The sequence below is a fragment of the Chroicocephalus ridibundus genome, chromosome 2, assembly GCF_963924245.1.
Source record: "Chroicocephalus ridibundus chromosome 2, bChrRid1.1, whole genome shotgun sequence".
NCBI classification, from domain to species: domain Eukaryota; kingdom Metazoa; phylum Chordata; class Aves; order Charadriiformes; family Laridae; genus Chroicocephalus; species Chroicocephalus ridibundus.
The window spans coordinates 121,909,833-121,931,369 of record NC_086285.1 but is presented as its reverse complement, the minus strand read 5'-3'; the positions used below and the strand labels follow the sequence as shown (position 1 = coordinate 121,931,369).

Here is a 21,537-nt window from a genome sequence, read left to right as displayed (position 1 = left end):
TTAGAAGTGTGTGGCTATGTCTTACACAGTGACTCTTGGGTGGGATGTGCGAAAAATATTCTGACTTCACTGGTAGCTATTTAAATTTCAAATACTTTCATCACCCCTTGTGACAAAAGCCAAAAGTGGTGGGGACGGAGAGGATGCTTACTGCACTCCTGTTTGATAAACTAAAGGAAGTCATGCTATCACGGATACTGTACAAGTTATTCAGCACAAATTAATCATTCATAAATATATACTGAACAAAATGGTAGTAAAGAAAGGTTAGGATTTCTCTACTGCTTATTAGGCTATTTAATTTTTTCCACTGCTCGAAAACCAGTCTGCAAAAGGCTTTGGCCCTACAGCTGAAAGATGGCAAAGTGCTCTGCTTTCCCCTTTAAGAGGTGATCTTCGTATTGCAAAATATTCCCTAAAGTGCTTCCACCATCAGCGGGGAGTCACCAGGAAGGCAGTTTGACAGCAGCTGTAACTGCTGATTAAGAAAATGATGCTCAGCCGTGCATTTCCAAAGATACCGAACTTCCCGTCTTTCGAGCTCTAAAACCCTCCTGTTGTGCAAGGGGCCCCGCGCGCCCGGCTGCACGCTGCGCACCTGTGTGCGCATCAGCCCACGTAATGGAGCTCCTGCACCCCAGCCCCAGCCAAAAAATCCCAGGTTTTTTTGATAACAAAGTTTTGAAATCATCTTGATGCCACCTAATAAGAAATGGGAAAGTCTTTTGTGGAATGGACAAAAAAAAAAAAAAAATCATCTTTCGCCTGCCCAGTCCTATTCCACCAGATGACTGAGGTGCTGTGGGAAACAAGACAGAAAGAAAATATGTAAATAAGCCCAACTACAGCTGATCTGAGGGTGATCTGAAACGCCTGCGAAGTAGTTTTGTGCAATAGGGGTATAAACCAAGGCAAGTGAAAGCCAAGATAACTTGCTCTTAGGAGAGCAAGTGGCACCGCTTAGTCGAGGCACTCAGGCATGATTATGGTGTAAATGAAAGCATTTCTGTGACTTTGCTAGCACAAAGGGCAGAGCGGCTTGCTCATTTGAACCCCAGGGGAAAAAAGGTAAACAAACTTGAGGGGGAAAAGGGGTAAATAAACCACTATTCCTCCTTTCCCCACATTTAATTTCAGAAATACCTCTGAGGTTGCTGGGACCGCATTCAAAATGAATGCATCTGTGGCTATTTGTATTTCTCAGAAATTCAAATTTGTTCCAATGCTTAAGATTCACTCTTCGGGGGAAGGCGGTTGACAGCCAGGCAACTCTGCAGGTCTTTTTTGGACAGGGGTGTAGCCAGTGGGGATGTTTGATGTCAACCAAATGGCTACACAGTCACTCCCACCGTGTGACCGCTCGGGCACCTGGCCAGGAAAGCCAACATGAGGCAGAGCTCTGGGATGGGGCAGCCACAGCTTTTCCTGGCAAGGGGGATTGAGTGTGCGACAGACACTTCCCTCCCAAGGGAGGAGGGCAAATATTTATATCTGGTCTTCCGTGGCTCTGTGAAACAAAGCGTTGGTCTCCAACAGTTCCTCCAGCAAATCTTCCAAGGCAAGAACGACTCTTATGTATTGCCCCCAGCAGCAGGCTATGCAGGGATGACCTCTCCGTAGGGACAACAGAGACAGCACCACAGGGTACCACCACTGGCTTTGTCCCCAGCAGAGGCCATGGAAGGGGTTACACTTCCAAGTTTTTCTTCAGGCTTCCAGCTTCCAGTGACAAAGTATGTTTTATGTGATCCCTGTGCCAGGGCAGCCTTCGCATCTCCCTGGCTGCCACTTTCTTAGACCTCCCCGAGGAGAGGGCTGCTGCGGCTGGGGCAGCGGGGGGTCTCATGGTGCTTGCAAGTGAGACGTGTGCATTGCTATAAGCTAATGGAAATAGGTTTAAAAAGAACGTAAGTAGTGGCAATTGATCTTGCTGTGAGGTGGGAACCTATGAAAAGCAGAGCAAACACAAGGGGTGCTGAGCAGGAGGAATTGTTCAGGCTTCATGTCGCAAAAGAGCATCGATCTGCTTGGGAGACGTGGCCTGTGGACTATCATGCAGTGGCCCATGGTGGGTTTTCACTATCTCAATTTAATTTTCTTTTTTACCTTAGAGCTTTTTTTCCCTTAAGGAAGTTAATATTTTCTTATCCCAGCAGCTTTTCTTTTTCCATTCCTCCCGATCACACACACTAACGCTTAAACATGATCACCATTCCTTTTGGCCAAGGCGAACCTGCAGTTGTCCTGAGTGCCTGCAGGGGATGTTCCTTAACCAGATGAGATGAGAGATACTTTCATTTTTTTTCTCTCCTTTCAGTTTACTCTGACAAATCTTTTCTGGTGACAAAGGCATGACACCAGCAGTCAGAATGAAACCTGACTCTTCTAAGAGGAAACAGAGACTCCTACCAAAGTTAAAAAACTGAAGTTTATTAAACAACTTAATAACTACCAAACTTAATAAACTAATAGCTTACTTAACAAACTCAACTGAAGTTGCAGTGTTATTTTATGCAATTCACAATGCTCTGTGCTGAACGAGTAAACATCATTTACGTGAGTGAAAGCTGCCTCCAAACCCAAGTGTTCACAACATGATGAGAGGTATGAAAAAAAAAAGCAGCAATCCCAGATGAAGAGGGAGACGTGCTGCTGACAAGATTTGATCTGGCTTTTTGTAGCATAGACTGCATGGATCCAGATGGTGTTAAAAAAAAAAAATCAAGGGCAAATGCACGTACACAGAGCTCTAGCAGCACAGGATGGCTGGTTCTAGTTACATATTAGTAGCCGCTAAGCAGAAAAGGTATCATTAAGAAGTTAATCAAAATGTTCCATCAAGTTTAGAGATAAGGTTTAAATCTGATAAAAAGCACACGTTCTTTTTTTTCCCATGAGTATTGCACTGGAAGAGCAATCATGTTTATTGTATGATTAAGCATTGCAACCTTGGGAAACAATGAAATTTGATTTTGTTCTTTTAAGTTCCAGACATTCAGGTTAAACTTCTTAGATGCTGTTTTGTTTTCACAGTAGGTGAAGTCAAAGGCAGAGATCAAGCATAGACTGTTTCATCTCAAGTGGAAGTTTAGGAATTTGCGAGCAAATGAAGACGAAAACTGGAATGGAAACCTGTCTGCAAGCTTTATGATACCAGTTATAGTGTACATGTTCTAAGTAATGAACTTTGGGGGGAAAAAAAGAAAAAGGCATTCCATGAAAAAAAGAAAAAGGTGGCAACGGTGATGGTTTTAAAGTTTAATACAAAGGAGACCTATCCATATACACTCCAGAAAATTATTACTTTGGGTGTAGGAGGGGTGACCAGTCGGGATTGCTGTGGTCTTTTCTTTTCCCTCAGTTCATTCTGTTGATGCTCAGAAAGGGGAGAGGACAAGGAGAGAAGCCACGTGGAATCTATCTGCTGCAAAAAATTCATAATCTTCTTGCACAAAATGAATTACTAAAACTTGACTTTAGAGATGTCTTTTGTAATAAACTAGAATATATAAAAGAAGTGGGGAAATGAGATCACCATATATTTAATTTCTTCATAATTTCATAGCACAATCCGGGCAAAATACAGATATTTTGCCCTTACTGGCTCAAATACTACAAAAGTCTCTAAGCAACAACTCCAGATTTAACAAACAGCAATAGACTGCATGACTGTTCAGAAAATGCGGTTTATTTAGTGGTTATCATCTCCTTTTGAGACATGAATCTCTGTACTACCGGCACTTGAAGATAGCTTGAAAATGCAGTCCAAGTAGATGGGGGAATTAAGATCCCATTTATGAGAATCAAAGGTACTTTAACTGACACGTGGCGTCTGTGTCTCAGCAAAAGCCCCTGAGCTCTAATAACAGTGGAAAAGGAGAGCTGTGGGGAAAAAAAAATGAAGAAATACAACTTTGTTCTCATCTGCACCTAAAAAAATGACAACTCATGGACTCCTACCTTGCACTCTGGAGCTGAGTCTGCCTGGCGTGGGTGGTACGAGACACCTGACATGCTTAGCTGAAAGGAGAGAGCGAGTGTCTAGGATCGGTCCCCTTTTTGCATTTAGACAATACAGCGCCAGCCAGACTATTAGACATTATGATTCAGCTATTTGCTACTTGTGCAGAAGCTAGACTGAGCGAGCTGATCCGTGTGATGCAAATAGCAATGAAATTGGTCTAGTTTGCCTAAATCAGGAATATGAGGCTGTGTGTACTGTTTAGCATAGATATTAGGTGGCATGCCTAAAAGATTTTCTGCAATGCTGAGTTTCTTGAAGACAGACAGATAAGTAGCTAGAATAACAACCTACCTTTTTTTTTTTTTTTTTTTTTACTTCAAACCCGAGCCACTGACTTAAATGCTGGGGTTATGTTATTTTATTTTTAAGCCCATGCTGTGACTCCCGATAGACTCAGCGGTGGGGAATGAGTCATGCACAGAGCTTTGAAGACAATGTGCACATACTTTGCTGGGTCCAGCTGTACAGCTAGTCCAGAGCCCAGAAAAGGAGGAGCAGAGAAGACAACATTCGCTTAAGCCTCTGGGTCTTTGCTAGAGGGGCAGCCACCGGGTACCAGCAGAGACCCACACTTGAACGAAGGACAGGAACAAGGCAGTTGACCTGAGGAGTCAACTTCCACAGCCCAAGCGCTTGTTCTGCATGTTGTGGGAACCCAATAATAGGCTTTTTACTGCGGTCCTGATTGTAGAGAGTGAAGCATGCCTGATGCACATGGCTCCAGCAATGCAGTCAGAGCATAGTCTTGAAAATTTTAACCTGTGAGAAGGACCAGAAAGAGAAGTGGAACTTTGGGCAGATTTTACACTGGCGGGTTTTACTATCATATTGGTATCTCAGTGATTTCATACAGAGAAGCTTACATTAAAGATTTTTAGTAAAACTTTCTGTGAATAAATCTGCTTTAGGAAAGCCAGGTAAACGCCCAGTCTTTCTGCGAAGCACCGCAACCCCATGTACGGCTCTCCAACTGACCAATGCACTATCTGATTGGTGATGAATGTCCACATTATCTGTAAATGTGTCAAATGTATGTCTCCAAAATTAAGCTGTTTCATTAAAAATAATAGATGCAGTCCTAGTAACCGTATAGAAAAATCTTTGTGAATCAGGGAAGTCAGCTGCAGAGGAAAGCCATAGGACCTGGGCTGATGAATCTTCAATGCTGTTTTGACAAGCGGTGACCATTACCAAGACATTGCAACTTCAACCAATTAAATTACAAATCCAAGGAAAGCATCTACTCATAAAGAAGAAAACTCCAGTTGAAATGTTTCATTTCCTAAACCACATGTGTATTTTTAATCTCTCACCTCCTTTATTAACAGAAAAATACCACCACCGTAAGTCAGTTGTGGTGCAGCTTTTGTAAGAAAAATGTGTTTGTTCAGAAACTTGAGCTAGTAGTATAAATTTTGTGATATACAATAAAGTGCAGTATTGAATCTGATGTTGGACTTCCTGAGTAATTTTTCTGCATTGAAAATTGAAAAAAAAGTATTTTCCTCTTGAGTATTTTTAGGTTTGTTAACGACATTAATAAAACCCCAGTTTCTTTTGACTCCGTGGAACCTACACACCACTGAAAAGTGAGTAGTTCTTATTCACCAATTCACTTTTAAATTGTGCTCCTCAGTGATTCCTGTTCGTAATGAATAAGCAGAAACTTGAGGGTTTTTCCCCATGGAAGTTTACCATTTCAGTATATCCACTACGGAGTTTGTATCTTGCACAATGTATTGTAATATATTGCTCTACTTATTAAGCTTTCTTCTAGTGAAAGCACAAAAGAGTTTACAATTCAGGTGGTATTTATGCCATTTTGTGTAACCTTGATTTCAAAAAATGTAAATGGTCTCTGCAGTCACAAATCCAGTAGTTCACGTTTGAAATTATGAAATGCTCACTGTTTATGATATTAAGTATTTTAGCCAGCGTTGAATTTATGAACGGTCTCGTTTGTGTCTTCTTAACTCCATGTAAATCTATGTGCATATCTTAATTGAAGGCGCATTTGGAGGATTATTTGCATGAAAAGTGCTGATCAAGACATGTCAAAATAGGAAAGTTATTTTAAGACAGCGTTAGTAGGGTATCTTCCGATCCAGAGTGTTTGTTAGCTCTGACAAATCTTTGTTAATTTTGTCTGGCTGTTTTCATGAATCTTTGGGTTCCAACAAAAGCTAATAAAACCAGCTATGAATGCTTTAAATATAACTACATTTCAGAGAATATTAATCAGAGGAGGACTACATTTGTAATGTTGGTACAGAAGCATACACATTTGTTGCATTGTGCCGAGCAGTAGCATTCAGAGGAAGACCGGTTCCCTCATCAAATTTCCATACATTTGAAATGCTCTTGCCCAGACTTAGGGTAAATTGCACGACAAATGTTATGATCATCAACATCCATTCCCGGGAATCAAAGTAGCTGCTGACCTTTAAATGTGAACATATTCACATACCAGTCTACCAACCATCTGGTGTGACCTGACATTTCTATTACTGGCACTCCTGTCTCTTGCAGCCCCCTCCAAAACACTGCAAATGTGGTGATCTGTGCCCATGGTGATTGCCGTCTTCCTCTGCAAGGTGTCCTCAGGGAAGCACACTTTGCTTCCTCTGGCCTTTCTCCTATTTCCACTCTGTTCTCCAAATCCCACAGAATTGTAGCCCTACTCGTCAAGGCTGTTAAGGGAGCCACCAAAGCCAGCAGATCCGGCATCCCTCCTCCTCAGGCAATGTGCCCAGCCAGGAGAGGTCCCGGGTGATCTTTCCATCCCAGTGCCAGGGATGCAGCTGCTGCTCTTCCTGCCTGCAGGTCTGTCCTGTAGCAAGGTTGAATGTGCATCCAAGGGACACTCACACACATAGAGAGGTCCCTAACGCGTCTGGCTGCACAAACTGCTGCACACACAGAGAGCAGCGTGGAGTGGGTAGCAGCAGCTGCCTATAACGCTACTCAAACACACACAAGTGCAGACAGCCCCATCCTCTTCCTCCCCTCCAGCCGATCACAATGGAGGTTCTCTGGTGAAAACACATGCGCCCTCATTCTCCACATCCATAAGCACACCCACATTCGCACCCCCTTGAACATTAGCACAGCCTCCAAACCTGTTTAATATCCATGCTTGGACTTGGGGGCTTTTAACTTGGTATGCAGGTCACCTCCTACTTGCCAGATAGAACAATGTGATGCTTGATACTGGAACAGATGCTTGCGCTCACACACTGATCCCATAAGCGTTCCCACAGTCACAGATCCCTTGAATCTTAGCACGGAGCTCTCAGGCTGCCCAATATCCATGCCTGGACCCGGGGCTCCCTTATCCAATCACTGGATCAGACCGAGTCTAGGAGATGTGGAAATGTTTCCTCCAACTCACCAGCTAGTCCAGCTTGAAGTTTGCTAGTGAATTATACATGCACACACAGAGGATTAAATTTGCTGAAGAAATATAAATGCACGCAGGTCTCTCCAGTTGCCAGCACTTTGACCTCTTACACATCCACATACAACCTGATCCCATCAGTTGCTGTCACCAAGACCTACAGTTCTGGTGCCCATGGGTCTCTTCTCCAGTTGCTGGCGATTGGACCTTCCAACACACATACAACCTACGCACACACCAGACCCTCCAGTCACTGGCATTTAGACCTACAAGTCCTACAGCCCATGCCAGTCCCTTCATGTGCTCATATCTAAACCCACTGGCCCTAAGACCTGTGGTGTCCTCTCTGGTCATTGTCACAGAGATCTCTGTTGCAGGCCAGTCTTTCCAGTTGCTGGCACCATTTTCCCACAGTAGTTCCTCTCCGATCGACCGTGATCCTTCACCTTTCCTTTGGATCCTTTGGCCCTTCCCCTATACATCTCATAGTCATTTTTTATACAAGTCCACAAGCATCTTCTGATACCCATATCCCAAGCTGCCTCAAGTATCCCATAATACTCATGTTAATCATGTTTCCACCTTTCTATCAGTTAAAGATTGACATTCTTGAAGGCTCTGCCTGAGTAGTTCCTTTAATGGCCCATCAATCAGCAGCTGAAGTGTTCTGGGTCCTCATTATTGTGTCTGTTGTTACTTCCTCATTAGTGTTCGTGTGTCTGTGTGGTTAATTTACCACTTACCTCATTACTTGTTATTTCTTTTATAGTGAGTAGATCACAACGAAATAACTTAATGACCCACACCCTCCCACACTCCACGTATCCTCACACTACTGACTGACAGTTGTTGTAGGACTCAGAACCGCTGGCTACCCTGTGACTACAGGGTCCAGTTCCCATTTATTTTAGACAACTGTATCATGATAAGATAGCAAATCCACTGTGTTGATTGGAAGCTGGGATGCAGTTTTAAATGTTTTCTTCATGTTCAGATAGAATTAAAGGACAGGGCAAGGATGTCATACAACATATTTCCATATTTCTCCATTGCGTGGCGACACACAACACTGTCAGACACTTCAATGACTTTAGCACAGTATTTTATCCAGATGATGAATTATTTTCCAGACTTTACAAACCTTTATCATGATGGTTGAGATAAAAGTAACAGAAAGAACGATGACGTGGTTGTGGTTTTCAAGTGATGTTCATCTTGTGTCTTTGATGTTGGTTTGTATTATCTTCAGAAGTTTGTTTCATTCTAAATGGAAAAAAAACCAAACCAAACAAAATCCTGCATCTTAAAAATGTGTAGGGAAGGGAAATACGTGCATAATGTTACTTACAAAGAGGATGAAATAGTTTTTTTGAAGGTCATAAAGTAACAGAGTCAAGTATCTGGCTTTTTACAGAGGTACTGCACTTCAACAGGACGTCACATAACGAATATTAGGACAAAATTCAAAATGGAAGTCTGCTCTCTGGAAGGCCATTCCTCTTCAGTTTGCTTACAAAATTTGTCCTGTGCCTTGTGAGTCCCTCTAAGCTATGTCATTCTTTCTGTTTCCAAGACCAAGTCTCTGTTTAAACTAAGAGTCCAGATGCCTGAGACTTTTCCAAACTTCCTGTCGAAACCTGCCCAAATGCCTCTGCTATTCACTGCATGACCTTCCCGATCCAGTCATTCAGATAGCTTTAACCTACTGTCTTCTTGTAATTCTCCTCAAGCCACAATTTCCATGGCTACTTTGTTCCTTGCATAAAAAATGGTCATTGAATAGGAAAACTGATTTTTACATTTGCTCTTTGTTTTGGTATTTTGGGTTGGGTTTTTTAGCACCATACCCAGGCATTTTAAGGGGAGATCTTCAGTAGAAAATTCAGTAATAGATGAAATACAAGTCCATGAATTGGAAGACATCATTTAGTTACATATTGAAAATGAGCCCCTTTGTTCACACTCTCCCACTCAATGTAGGCTGCCATTAGGGCGATAAGAGTGGTGGGGGTGGAGGAGGAGAACAGGTTTTAAATTAAGTGGCTTTTTGGTGTTTGATAAATTAACAGCACTTAATGGGGCTCTTTAATTCCTAAGCTGGAGTCTTAAGACTTCAAAAATGTGACATCCTGCAATTCACTTTTACTGGATTTGTTTATTTTTAGTAAATACATATATATCATTGTTGAAAAAAGAAAAATACTTACTTCTGCTTGATGCCGGCTCTCACCATTTTTCTTTCCTTTGCTGTATTTCTTTTTAAGGCACACCGCGGTTGTGATAGTGACAATAAGCATTACAACAAATACAGCTATGGTTGAAGAAACAGCTATTACAGTATTTTCTTGAGTCGAACCTTTCCTTTCACACTTTGCTCCCATGTACCACCAGTTGTCACCTGCTGGACATCTAGAAAGTAAAAGAACAAATGTGTGGTATCACCTAAAGTTAAAGGCATGAAAAGGGCTACTTAAAATAAACATCATCTCTGATGCACTGTTTCTATATCCCAAAGCATAATGAAGTTTACTTAAAGCAGACGTTTATTTTAAAGTTGTCTTGAGTGGCCTATTGTCCTTACACGTCTGCATGTGCTTTCAACTTCCTGCTGTTTTAGAGGTCATGCCTTCAGAGACAACCTTTAGCAGAAAACCCAGGCACCGTCCTTATCCTTTTGACTGCTTAATGCTTGGCCACAGCTGATCTATAGAGGTGCTGCTACAGAATGGTCATCTTTTGCTACCGATAGAGGTGCCCTCTGGATCACTCAGTTCACTTATCTGCTTCCTTCTCCTTGAAGTTTATAGCACGTCTGTTGATAGAAAACTCACTTTCTGCTCCACAAAACTGATACCTGTCACTAGGACCACAGTCATGTAATATTTTCTTCCACCGATACTAATTAGTCCCATATACCGATGCCACTCTGCCTTTTGTCATGCTCAGCTTTTGCACAAAGCCCTACTATCTTCTTTACTCAGTCAATTTTAAAAAGTCTTTAGAGGAAGGATTTGAATAAGCTTCTAGGGCAAGTGGTCCAGAAGCTCTACACTGCTATTTTTAGCCAATCAAATCACATTTACTACCCGCCAGAAAACTTCATCCACCTGTTTCCTCACGTGTTCTTTGTTTTTTTTTAATTCTAGTATCACCTTATGCAGCAATTTGAACCTATGAGATAAATGGGGTGGAGACCCCAGGCCGGACTCTCAAGGCTTCTCTGACCAGCCAGCCACTGAACCAAAGCTTAGCTGCAGGAATTCCCCCGTTCTGGGACTGAGCTGGCTGAAGATGTTCCCACCACATTCCCCTTTCCCTGCTCAGTACTTCTCCACTAGTACATGTGGTACGTTCTGATCAGACCTTCTCATTGCCAGACAGGGTTTGTTCTCAAATTTGAAGAACTGGTATGAGCTGCCTCTGCCCTCCTCCAAGAAGAAGGTAAGAAAAGAAATTAACATCCTAGCTGTCATCTGGGTTTAGGACTAAAAACAACCTCCCGGCTTTGATTCCTTCACCTTATCCAGCATCACTATCCACTATGAAACATTTCATAGTGAGCATGTGAGGGTCCCAATGATCTAACTGTAAAAAACCATACGTGCAGTGCTGTTGAGCGCGCACCTGCCCTATCTTTTTAACCCTGGTTGTTCCTAATGTTTTTGTTTTTCTAGTTCCTCTCTAAGCCATTTAGTCAGACCTATACATTCAGCCCTGAAAATGAGTCCATTTTCAGTGCACTGCAAAGATACTGGCTGCTGGGGACTTCATGTGATTCGGCTTAAACAGAGTTACGTATCACATCCCCCCTCGTTTCCCAGTAGAAACTCAGAGCAGAAACTGGCTGCTGGTCACACGCTTCTCTAGGATGGAAAGTAGGTCACATAGGCACTAGAACTTCCAATAGCCCAGAGATTTCAGAAAATAAATGTTTTCTTTCCACAGTTTCGAAATCAGGCATAACATTAAGCATAACTTTTTTTTTTTTTTTTGCCTTAGAACAGCTTCTTGACATTTACTCGTATTTGTGACCTGCTTCTGATGGGTTGCACAAGAATTGTTTTTTGAAAGGTTTCTAAATGGGGAGATACAACACCTAATGAGTCATCCTGACTCTCGTTGCTTTCGGCCTTCAGACGTTTGCCTCACAGCACTCCCCTGGTCTACCTGCCCTGGCACAACATCACATAAGGTTACTATCTTCAGCCCTGGAGCTTGTTTGAGAGGTGGAACAATGCTGATCAGCCGGGTGGGTTACATAAAAGTATCCACAGATAATTAAATAAAAGTTCATACTAATTTTCTTGCAGGGCAAACAATCTTTTTAGTCCTCAGCCTTCGTCTCTGGTTTCAAAGGCAAGCAAATACACTTTCAAAATTCATAGCCATAATTTACACTACACAATATTTCTGAATCAAATTCTAAAATAATGTCTATGCTGCTTCCTGCCTGTGAAGTATTAATCATCTTTTCTACTGATATAAATGCTATTTTGTTTCAACGGCATTTATATTTAACTCTTACAAATTTTGCTATGGGGACTTCTAAGGAAATGTACAGTCCATTTTATAAGATTGGACTAATACGTTACTGAAAATGCTAAATACATTTAAAATATAATTTGCTGGGAAATCAAGCAGAGTACTTCAAAATGGTCAAACACCGTGGTTAGGGGCTTTGTTGCACAAATTGGTTATAAGTTTAGTCTCGCAGTAGCAGTTGGAAATATTTGCCTTAATCAGCTACAGTTTGTCTTTCCTTTCATTAGGAACAAACATTTATTCTACTAGAAACTTTCACTACCCATCCTAAGGTTGCATTTGAGAGTGAATAAAGGCAGTTACCTGCACACAGGTTCTCTATCTACAACAACGCAGACACCATCATTTTCACAAGGGTTGTCTGGGCAGAAATTGGGAACCTCTGTGTCTGGCTCTTTGGACGGGGTGACAGGAGATGTTGTGGTGGTGGTAGGCGTGGTGGACGTATTCATAACAAAGGTGGGCGAAACACTTGGCTGAGTTGATAGTAGATGTGATATGTCTGCATGAGAAAACCACACGAAAAAAGGTCTTTGCTTCATGTTATTTTTCCTCTTATTCTAATGATAAATTCTAATAGCGAAGAGCAAAGACCCTGTCCACAGCTATAACGGATAAATAGTCTTTTTTACCTTTCAGGAGCATGAAGTATTTTGGAAATGTCCTCTAGATTTTTTCAGAAACAGGCAATTTTATTCACAGTACTGTATTCAAAACAATTTTCACAGGATTTGCATCATTTTATATACCTTAATACGAGATGAGGGAATTATACAGTGCATGTACTTACCCACAAATTTATCCAAACGTATGATTTGACTTCAGATGCATGTGTAGTTTCAAAACTGCTCATTTGCAAAGTACATCATGTGTATTTATATCTACAGCACTAGTGACTTAGTAAGTGTGTGACCCTCCATGTTTACTATATCATAAAGAATATCAGCTATGTTTACATACCTTCCATTGTTAAAAGAATATAAACACCATCTTCTTTAATAAAGTTGCGGCTTCTAAGTCTCTGATGAGTTAAGAAGGTGTTTGTTCCACTTCCTGGACCTCTCTTGAATTGGGTTCCATTGGGAAAAGATGCTGTGGATCCCACTTTATCTGGCCTATCCCAAAAATACGTTGATGAGGAATCTGGAAAAAAAATTAACTGAATGTGAGTGTGGGACCACTCTAGATTTCTTTCTCAATAGGGTCCCTTCCTTCTCAGATAATCTCTGCTGCGAACTGGTACTGAGGCCTCTCTCAACAACCAAGACAGACTGTGTCCTGCTTTGACTGCTTCTGCTTAGTTGCTCATGGATATCATGAACATGGAGAAGACAATAAATTACCTGAAACTCATGGAGTAGGAGAAATTCTGAACCTGCCTACTATTTTTGTAGATTTTTTTTGCCTGAGATTCCACACTGGTGAGATGCACGAGACAATGGAGATCTTCAATGGCTTGGTTTGGCCTGAATTATGTAGAAAGGAGCCTGCTGGAGATGAAGTTATTGGAGACCTAGTTGAAAAACTGTTGTATTTCCTTTTTAGTTCTTTTAAAGTGTACTGGGTAAGAAGATGAGTAGCACATGAATCATCTGTAAAATGAATTAATTCAGTGCTTCTCAAAAAAGAGCATCTCTTGATGTAGGGCAGAGGGTACTTAAACAACCTGAATGGTCACAGGCCACTGATGTCCCCTCCATCAGACCCTGTTCTAAATCTCAAAGCTGAGCCTGGTTATCTGTGAAAGTATCTGACAGAGGGAGAAGAAACTGCCTGCTCCAACACCTCTGCTGGTTAGAGAAAGGATGGGAGTTACAAGGTTTCTCTTGGGAATCTGGAGTTATTAGCGATATCTGAATAAACAAGGGAGAAGGAGCAGAATGCAAACTGACTGCATGTCCACAGGGTCAGGGAAGGAAAAGGGTGGAGCACTGCGGCCACAACAGCAGAGAGCACGCGGAAAAAGGCAACCATCTTTGGAGCACGTGGTGTGATGCATCTTTCATTTACAGGGGAGGACATTTAGTCTTTCTAGATTACCCATGTTGTTTTCATGTGGACAGTGTCATAGAAAAATGAATGTAAACGATAAAATTTTTAAAATAATAACATGAATTATACATTTTTGTGCCTTCCTTTCTTGACTAATGTTACAGTCTGAAAGCCCAGGAAACTAATTCTAAGTGGTGGAGGTGGTTTCTTTGGGCAAAACTCTTATATTGATGCAGAAAGTAGTTTTGCCTTAAATCTAATCTTTATCCAATGATGAATATGGGGGTTTTCTTTAATCTCTCTCTTTATAGAGATTCTCACCATTTCTCAGAGTTACATCTTTACTCAACTGCTTCCTTTCCGAGTTTATTGAGGACAATTGCTCCTTATCGTCTCATACCTTGAATGAGAAGAGGTTATGCAATATGAATCAGTACTTTGTCCATCTGGAGGTCTGCGCTGACACCACTGTACCTTTTACAACGAGGGAGGGGATTTGTTTAATAGCTGCACTTTTATCTGGTATGAACTGTGCGTATTGTTAATTCAGTATTTTTCTTTTCAAGCCTTCTGGAAAACTTCCATTCTCATTAAAGCAGATAGATAGAAATGCATCTTCACAGAGCATATAAAAGAAATTTTAGGAGTGGATCATCCACCTATTTCTTATGCAAATCAACTTTGAGATCCAGGGTCCCAGCTTAACCTACTTGTATGTTCAATTTTTTCTTGTCTGTGGATCAATTACATTGTTGCTGCAATCAAATAAAACATTCCAGAAGCTAAAAAAACCTGCACTAATTCACACAAAGAGAAAATTTAACTCCTTATCTTTTGATTGTATTTTAAACGTACCAGATAACACATGTGATTTAAACTAACCTGATAGTTTCAGAGGGTCAGTTGTTATACTTCTTTGGTTTGACATCCGATGACGAATATCAGGATGCTGGTCAAGCAGAATCATGGTACCTTGTTGCCACGCGCAGGGCCATTGCAACTGATCATCATTTGCTCCAGAAATCAAGTACAAGTACATTCCTAAATTAAATGGGTTATCAGTGGTACCATTTACATACAAGCTGACCTGAAAAGCATATCCTTTACTAGAGTAAAAAGGTGGACTGTATATTTTTCCTGCTTCCCCTGCTGGACTTGTATTGAGGAGATGTGTGAAATTTCTGATATGCCAGACATGGTGGGGACACTGAGTTTCTGACAAATTGATGTCGTCAATAGAGAGGCCTCCATTTGATAAGCCGCTTCCTCTCACGCCTTGAAACACAACCCGGAATTTACTTGTGACATTCAAAGAAACATGATGGAGCTGCCAGTAATTCTCAGGTGAACCTGAAAAACAAGGGTAGGGGTTTCTGAGTGAGCAGTATGGTCAAACTAGGTCAAACACAGGTCTACAGACCCCCCAGCAACGCTATGTGAGAATTTCTCAGTTCCACTGGCACTGACGTGATGGAATATTTCTCCTGTAGAGGTTACATCTTCAGTGCAAGATCACATTTTCTCAATTCAGTTTTCCAACAGATTTAATATGCATTGCAGATCTTTAATTTGAGTGAAAACAGTGTTAATGTTTTAAAGTCTGCTTTTTCTTTTATATTTTTAAAGAACATTGCATTAAATTAGTGTAAATGTTGTGATAATTAAATGCACAAAGATGGCTTTTACCTGTGTTATTAAAAGGAAAAAAAATCACAGCAAAGTATATTCAAATAACTGAATAACAACGTCTCAACAACAAATGCTACAGAGGATTCTGGGAGTCTAGAACTACAAGATTTGTTAATTCATTTGTTTTTGTATATTTAAATGGCTTGTCAGAAGTTTGTCTATGCAAAAGCACTATTCACCCATCAAATGATTAATGGTACTAAATTCAAATTAAAGCCAGTCATTTGCAAAACCTACTTAATGTGATAAAACCTCAGTGTGAGTCTGATGCTGCATCCGAAAATGCCTGCACTAGCAAATTCCACTTGACTCCAAGAGCAGCGTGCACAAAAGCAAAGACCTCTGCACAGGGGCCTTGTAAGGCAAGTGTGAGTAGGACACCCTTTGTTAATAGTATGTGCAGCAAAACAGTTTCTTTGGCTGGCTGGTTTATGTTCACCTGCTCATCAGGCCAGACTTCCAGCTGCCTTTATGGAAAAAGCAGTGCCAATCCCAGGTACAGAACTCATGCTTCGCTTTCCTAACAATTCTAAACACATCACAATGGATCTCAGATATGAGTGTCAATTTCCTGCAGTTTTTCATTACCATTATTATTACGAGGAAAAAAAATAAACCCAGAAACAAGAACAAAGGCACCTCATTCTTTCCCATTAAATTGCCTTCTGCATAAAGTAGTTTTTCTGAACTGCAGAGATTATATGCAAGACTGGGGTTTCTGCCGCATGTTCAATGAGCAGATCAGCTACTGTGCTGTAACACGTCCCACACCCGCAGCCTCTCCTGCTCCAAGGAGGGAGCCACAGACCAGTAGAAAGGGGTCAGGGCTTGTCCCTCAGCCCCTCAAGTGTGGTGGTTCGGTGCAGACCCACGAGCAGCTCAGCCAGGGCGTCAGATCGTGGCTGGAAAAGGCTGTAGTATTACTATTTCTGGCTGTAGTATTACTATTTCTTCCAGTTTGTTGACTGCGTTGGTGAGGGTAACTTGTCACATGAGACAATTGAAACAGGTTGGGCGAAAAAATGATCCTAAACCGTTCCTGAAAGTTTTACCAGAGACTGTCAAAGTAGAGTGCCCATTTGAGCACACATACGAGACCAGAGACTTTAAAGGAAATCATGGACTTGAGAAAGCAGGAATGGGAGACAGGACCTAATATACATGAAAGAGTATTTGTGAAGAAGGCTGAAGTATGGAGAAATTAATCTTGGCTTCAAAGTAGGGTTTGAAAGAGTTTGAGAGGCCTCAGGTTGATCTGAAATCTACATCTGCCTTAGCAGTCCTGACCCTTTTATTAAGGATTAAGGATTCCTGATGGCACACAGGGATGACAAAAGCATCAAGGTGAAGAAAAGAGTGGAAAAAGGAAAAGAAAATCAGATAGCAGCAGCAGCTGAGCCTAAAGGAAGAGTGGACTTGATACTTATTTAGTAAAAGAATTTGTGCTGACCCTTATGTAATCAGAAGATAGAACTAGTTGTAGCTGTAATGGAGACCAAGTAATAGGTAAGTATTTGAGAAAGTAATTTAATCATAACGTGAGTCTGGCAATTCTAGCTTAAAGGACTCTTGTCCATTAACTGACCTCAGTTGCTCATTCTGCAGGCCATTGGCTCCTAAAACCACAGTAACTTAATTTTCTTCAAACTGCAACTCAAATCATGGTCTGCTGCCCATATATTTCACTTAAGTCATTTCAGTCTTTGTTTTAAAAGTAAGTTGAATTTTATTTATCTTTTTTAAACTGGTATGTTAGGTATTCCAGGGCACTTATACTTTCTATTTCTTTATGTTATTTTCTTACTCATTGTAATTTACCCTAATAACCAACTTCATCTGTTGCTATTGATACCAGTAATTCTAGAACAGTTAAAATGACCGCTCATGGAATTTTAGCTATTTTGGTGAGAAAACTATCTATCTTGATAACTCAAGGGTTTGTAATTTGCGGTAATTGATTATATTATAGGAAAATGGCTGACTGAGGATCCATCAATCAAGTATAATTTCACGAGCAGAGAATCAATTACATAGTTAGAGAAGAAGCCAATGAATAACACTAGGAGGTGAGTCACTTTGCTACAATATTTCCCCCCGCTACTTTGAAAAGGATATTAAGTATAGATTAAACCAAAATGCAATTTTATCCCATACCTTTTACCTCTTCAATGAGTCTTAAAGTACCATTCGGGTGAGCCGAAGTATACTCCCTGACCCCAACATACAGCCGGTCGCTTTCATGACCGCTGTTATAGAAATAGAATTGTAGGCACTGAAAGCCCCTTTTGGGATACAGAATTCGGCTCTCCAGGATAGCTGTGCTTCCCTCTGCTCCAGCGCTGGTGTTGAAATGCATGAAGTAGCCGGAATCTGTCAAAAGTCAATGAGAAATGAACAGTAGAGGAGAGAGGAAACAAAATTTTCCTGGTGTAGCTGTATTCTTTACACTGTATTGTAACACCACTAGGAGATGTGGTCAAGTCCGGGTCAGCGTAAGCCAGACCCTGTACAAATCCTCAGACTGAGGACTGTTACCAGTTCACATTCTCCAGAGGCAGAACTGTTCTCCTTGCAACTTTTTTCCTCATTTGCCTGTCTCTAGCAATTTGTACACAAAAGCATGGGCTTTTTTGCCCATGGGCTACTTTTTGCCCAGTGCCAGTAATTCACAGTTGACTCTCTTCAGAGGACTAGTTTAAACTCCTGAACTCATGAAGTTTCCTCTGACAGATTCAGAAAAAACTCTCCATATTCTCAATTAATTTTTCACCTGAGTCGTGATAATGTACGTGATTTCTAAATCCTAATCTTTTCCAAATAATTACTGAACAGTTATTCAGAAATGCAGCAAACTTTCTGGGGAGCCTGTCCCATAGGTTAGAACATTTTGTATAGTTCTCATGTCAGGATGTGACACTGAGACTAGAAAACAGATAAAATGAGATAAGGACATTCAATCTTCTCAAACAAGCAGAAAATGGAACTTATCACATGATGTCCCTAAGTATGTAGATTTATGTTGCTTAGTTAAAAAATAAACTGTCAACAAATAAACAGAGAACAGGGCGAAAATCGAAGTCAGTTCACATGCCTCTGCAGAAAATATTTCCCAGAGAGATAAGAACAGTCTTTTCTCATACCTTTGCATTCTCCCATATTAGTGTGATCAGTATTTGGCCCAGCAGGAACATGAGACAAACGCTGCCAATCACTGTTATCATCTGAACTTTGAATCATGCCACATATATTTTCAAGTTCAAAACTGCATGTGTCCATGAAACTTAGGGAGGAGGCTATAACAATTAAAAAAAAAAAAAAAAGTTGTGAATCCCTATTACACGACATACATACATTTTAATTCTGAATGTACAAAGCCAAGAGCAGAGAAAGACTAAATGCAAACACCAAATAATCCGCGGCTCCAGATACCGTCAGGGTTCATAGGTGTAATGCTCAGGAACTCAAAGCTTTTGGCGATTAACACTGACATTAATAAGATGTCATTGGGACCACTCTGGGCACTTAGCAAGCACAGGAGAGTGCCAGTTAATCATCATATCACATCTTTTATTTATAAAAGGTAGACTAATACCAGCCCCAACCCACCAACCTTCACACACACAAAAGGTCCTGAGACTTCCCGTTTATTTCTCTGCTTACTTTGGGCCAGTCCACACGCGGCCACAGATTTTGATAAAAGTTCACCAATGAATCAGCTGGAGTGCTTCTTTTGAAATACAGTGGAGCAGAAGTTATTTCATTGCAATAAGCAAACCCTGATTTTCAAAATGCTGAATTGAAAAAAACATTTGGCAAAGGTACATTTGGGACCAGTGGATATCTCATACAAATTTTTAAGGTGCCTTGCATATAACAAGTGAAAAATTAAGTGAAGGAAGACTGTGCAGTTGAATAGTAAAGGGAAAACACTGCATGAAACATTTCCTCTGTCAGAAACAAACCTTGGGTGGGTGAGGAAAAACACAGTCCAGGTTTATCCCTATTCTTAGATGCGTTTCTCATTGTACCATGTCTGAGCTCTGTGTAACGTTGGCCATGATTTGAAAACAACTGAGTTAATAAAATGCTTCATGATTATTGCTTTTCAAATTATATATAAAATACAAAAAGGACCTTGAGTATCAGAAAAGTCAACCTCAATGGCATGCCAAATGCTTCACTTAGGCTGTAGCTCAGGAAAGCACTTGAGCATGAACTGCTGCCAAATCAGTTGTACTGATGAGATGTTTTGTACTGTCCTTATAGAAAGCTAACAACCCTCTAGAGGTTGCAAGGGTATCAGAAGTGCTGTATGACTGATATCTTTTAAGATCCAGTATCGGTATGATGTTGTGAGAAACAAGAAAAAAAATTCATAGTAAATGCTATATTGACCGCTGGAGAAAGAAAAAAACCCAGCTAGGGTGTCAGCAAGAAGGTATTTAAGGTAACTATTAATTATTTAAGGTATCTGTAGAATGAAGCTTAAAATATAATTGTAAACCAGTACTCACTACTTGGGATACTGAGGCAGCAAAGTAAAAGTTTTCATCTGAGTGCCAGGGCACATTTGATGCATTCATAATTACAGAATCATATTCCAGTTTAGTAATAGGATTATCTATATTTCTCTGTCTCTTACCTTCACTCAACTTTCTAACATAAATCCCACATGAGCAAAATAACTCTTTTGACCACTTTTGTAAGAGGCTGTGTTTAAAACTAAAAATAAAAATCTAAAAAGCTCACATTTTCTTCCTAACAGCGTCTGTATCCCATTTGCGTGAACACACTCTGCCTTACAGATTGTGTGAGAGCAGAGTAGGTGCGATAGCCACAGCAAAGATGCTCATTTCTGTACAGTGTCTGAGCAACAGCTGCAGAATAATAGGGGAAAAAACAAAAAGCTTTGTGCAGAAGCACACATTTTAAACAGCCACCCAAGAGATGAACAAAAATCAGCTGCTGAGTGAAGCTGGTTTTTAACTAAAGGTCAGATAAAATGGCACGGAAAACTCTGCTACAGCAGTGTTTCTGCAGGAGGGCTGTGTTATTTCGAGCTGTACCATTATTTCTGGTGGTTTTAGCACAATTCACTTTTCCAAATATGTTAGCATCTCTTTCACTTGTGCCTGGATGAATCCAGCATGTATGTATCACCCTCATTTCTTTCAAATGCCAGAAGCAAAAAAATTTAAAAGAAATGGAGAAACTCACCGCAATTGTACAGCCGGTTCAGTTTCTGGAGATCATAATCACTGAAATCCATTCGCTGTCCTATAACGTCCATGAAGTCTGGTATGTTAGTGACAATGGTGGGTTCAGTTCCATTCCTGAATGCATTTTGGCTGTAGTGCATCACAGAAGTATAGTCATAGGGAACATTCAGGGAGTCTGATGTTTTATCATCGTATTTGTCAAAATTATGATCTTTACCTAAATGGGAAAAATAAAAGGAAAGATTGTTCGTTGCCCAAGAGGACCAAGTTTTGATGTACAGACTTGAAGTGACAAAGAATCCATGAGATCCCCAAGTAGTTTTTTTGTAGTTGTTTACTTGTACTTACTCCATAAAACTATATTATTTCTAGTCTAGAGTTATTTACTTTCCTCTTTCAGCCACTGGAAGACAACACAATGACTTCTGCTGGATGAAGGAAAGCTTTTTGCTATCAGAAATCTTTTCCCCACGAAACTACCCATAAACTTCGATGGCCTTGTGATACCCAAAAGTGGATGTACTGTTTCAGTACTCAAATTAATGCAATTTGCAGCTGTAATGCGCCCCTGATTCTGATCTGTGTTCTCTGATGTTTGATTGCTGGTCATTTTAGCTCACAATAAACACGTTAGAGTTGTCATCAGATAAGCTTCCAGAATTTAACTTACATAC

General features: G+C 40.7%; 1 protein-coding gene across 1 annotated transcript in view; it reads right to left on the bottom strand.

Annotated features, from left to right (window-relative positions):
• Positions 1 to 8,436: 8,436 nt before the first annotated feature.
• Positions 8,437 to 21,537, bottom strand: part of MEP1B (meprin A subunit beta) — a 30,120-nt gene continuing 17,019 nt past the window's right edge. Inside the window, 9 exon segments of the mRNA XM_063323995.1 lie at positions 8,437 to 8,684; positions 9,629 to 9,830; positions 12,267 to 12,343; positions 12,434 to 12,465; positions 12,924 to 13,106; positions 14,838 to 15,305; positions 17,799 to 18,014; positions 18,785 to 18,937; positions 20,862 to 21,080. Of these exon segments, the coding sequence (XP_063180065.1) occupies positions 8,667 to 8,684; positions 9,629 to 9,830; positions 12,267 to 12,343; positions 12,434 to 12,465; positions 12,924 to 13,106; positions 14,838 to 15,305; positions 17,799 to 18,014; positions 18,785 to 18,937; positions 20,862 to 21,080 (1,568 nt within the window). The 3' untranslated portion in view covers positions 8,437 to 8,666.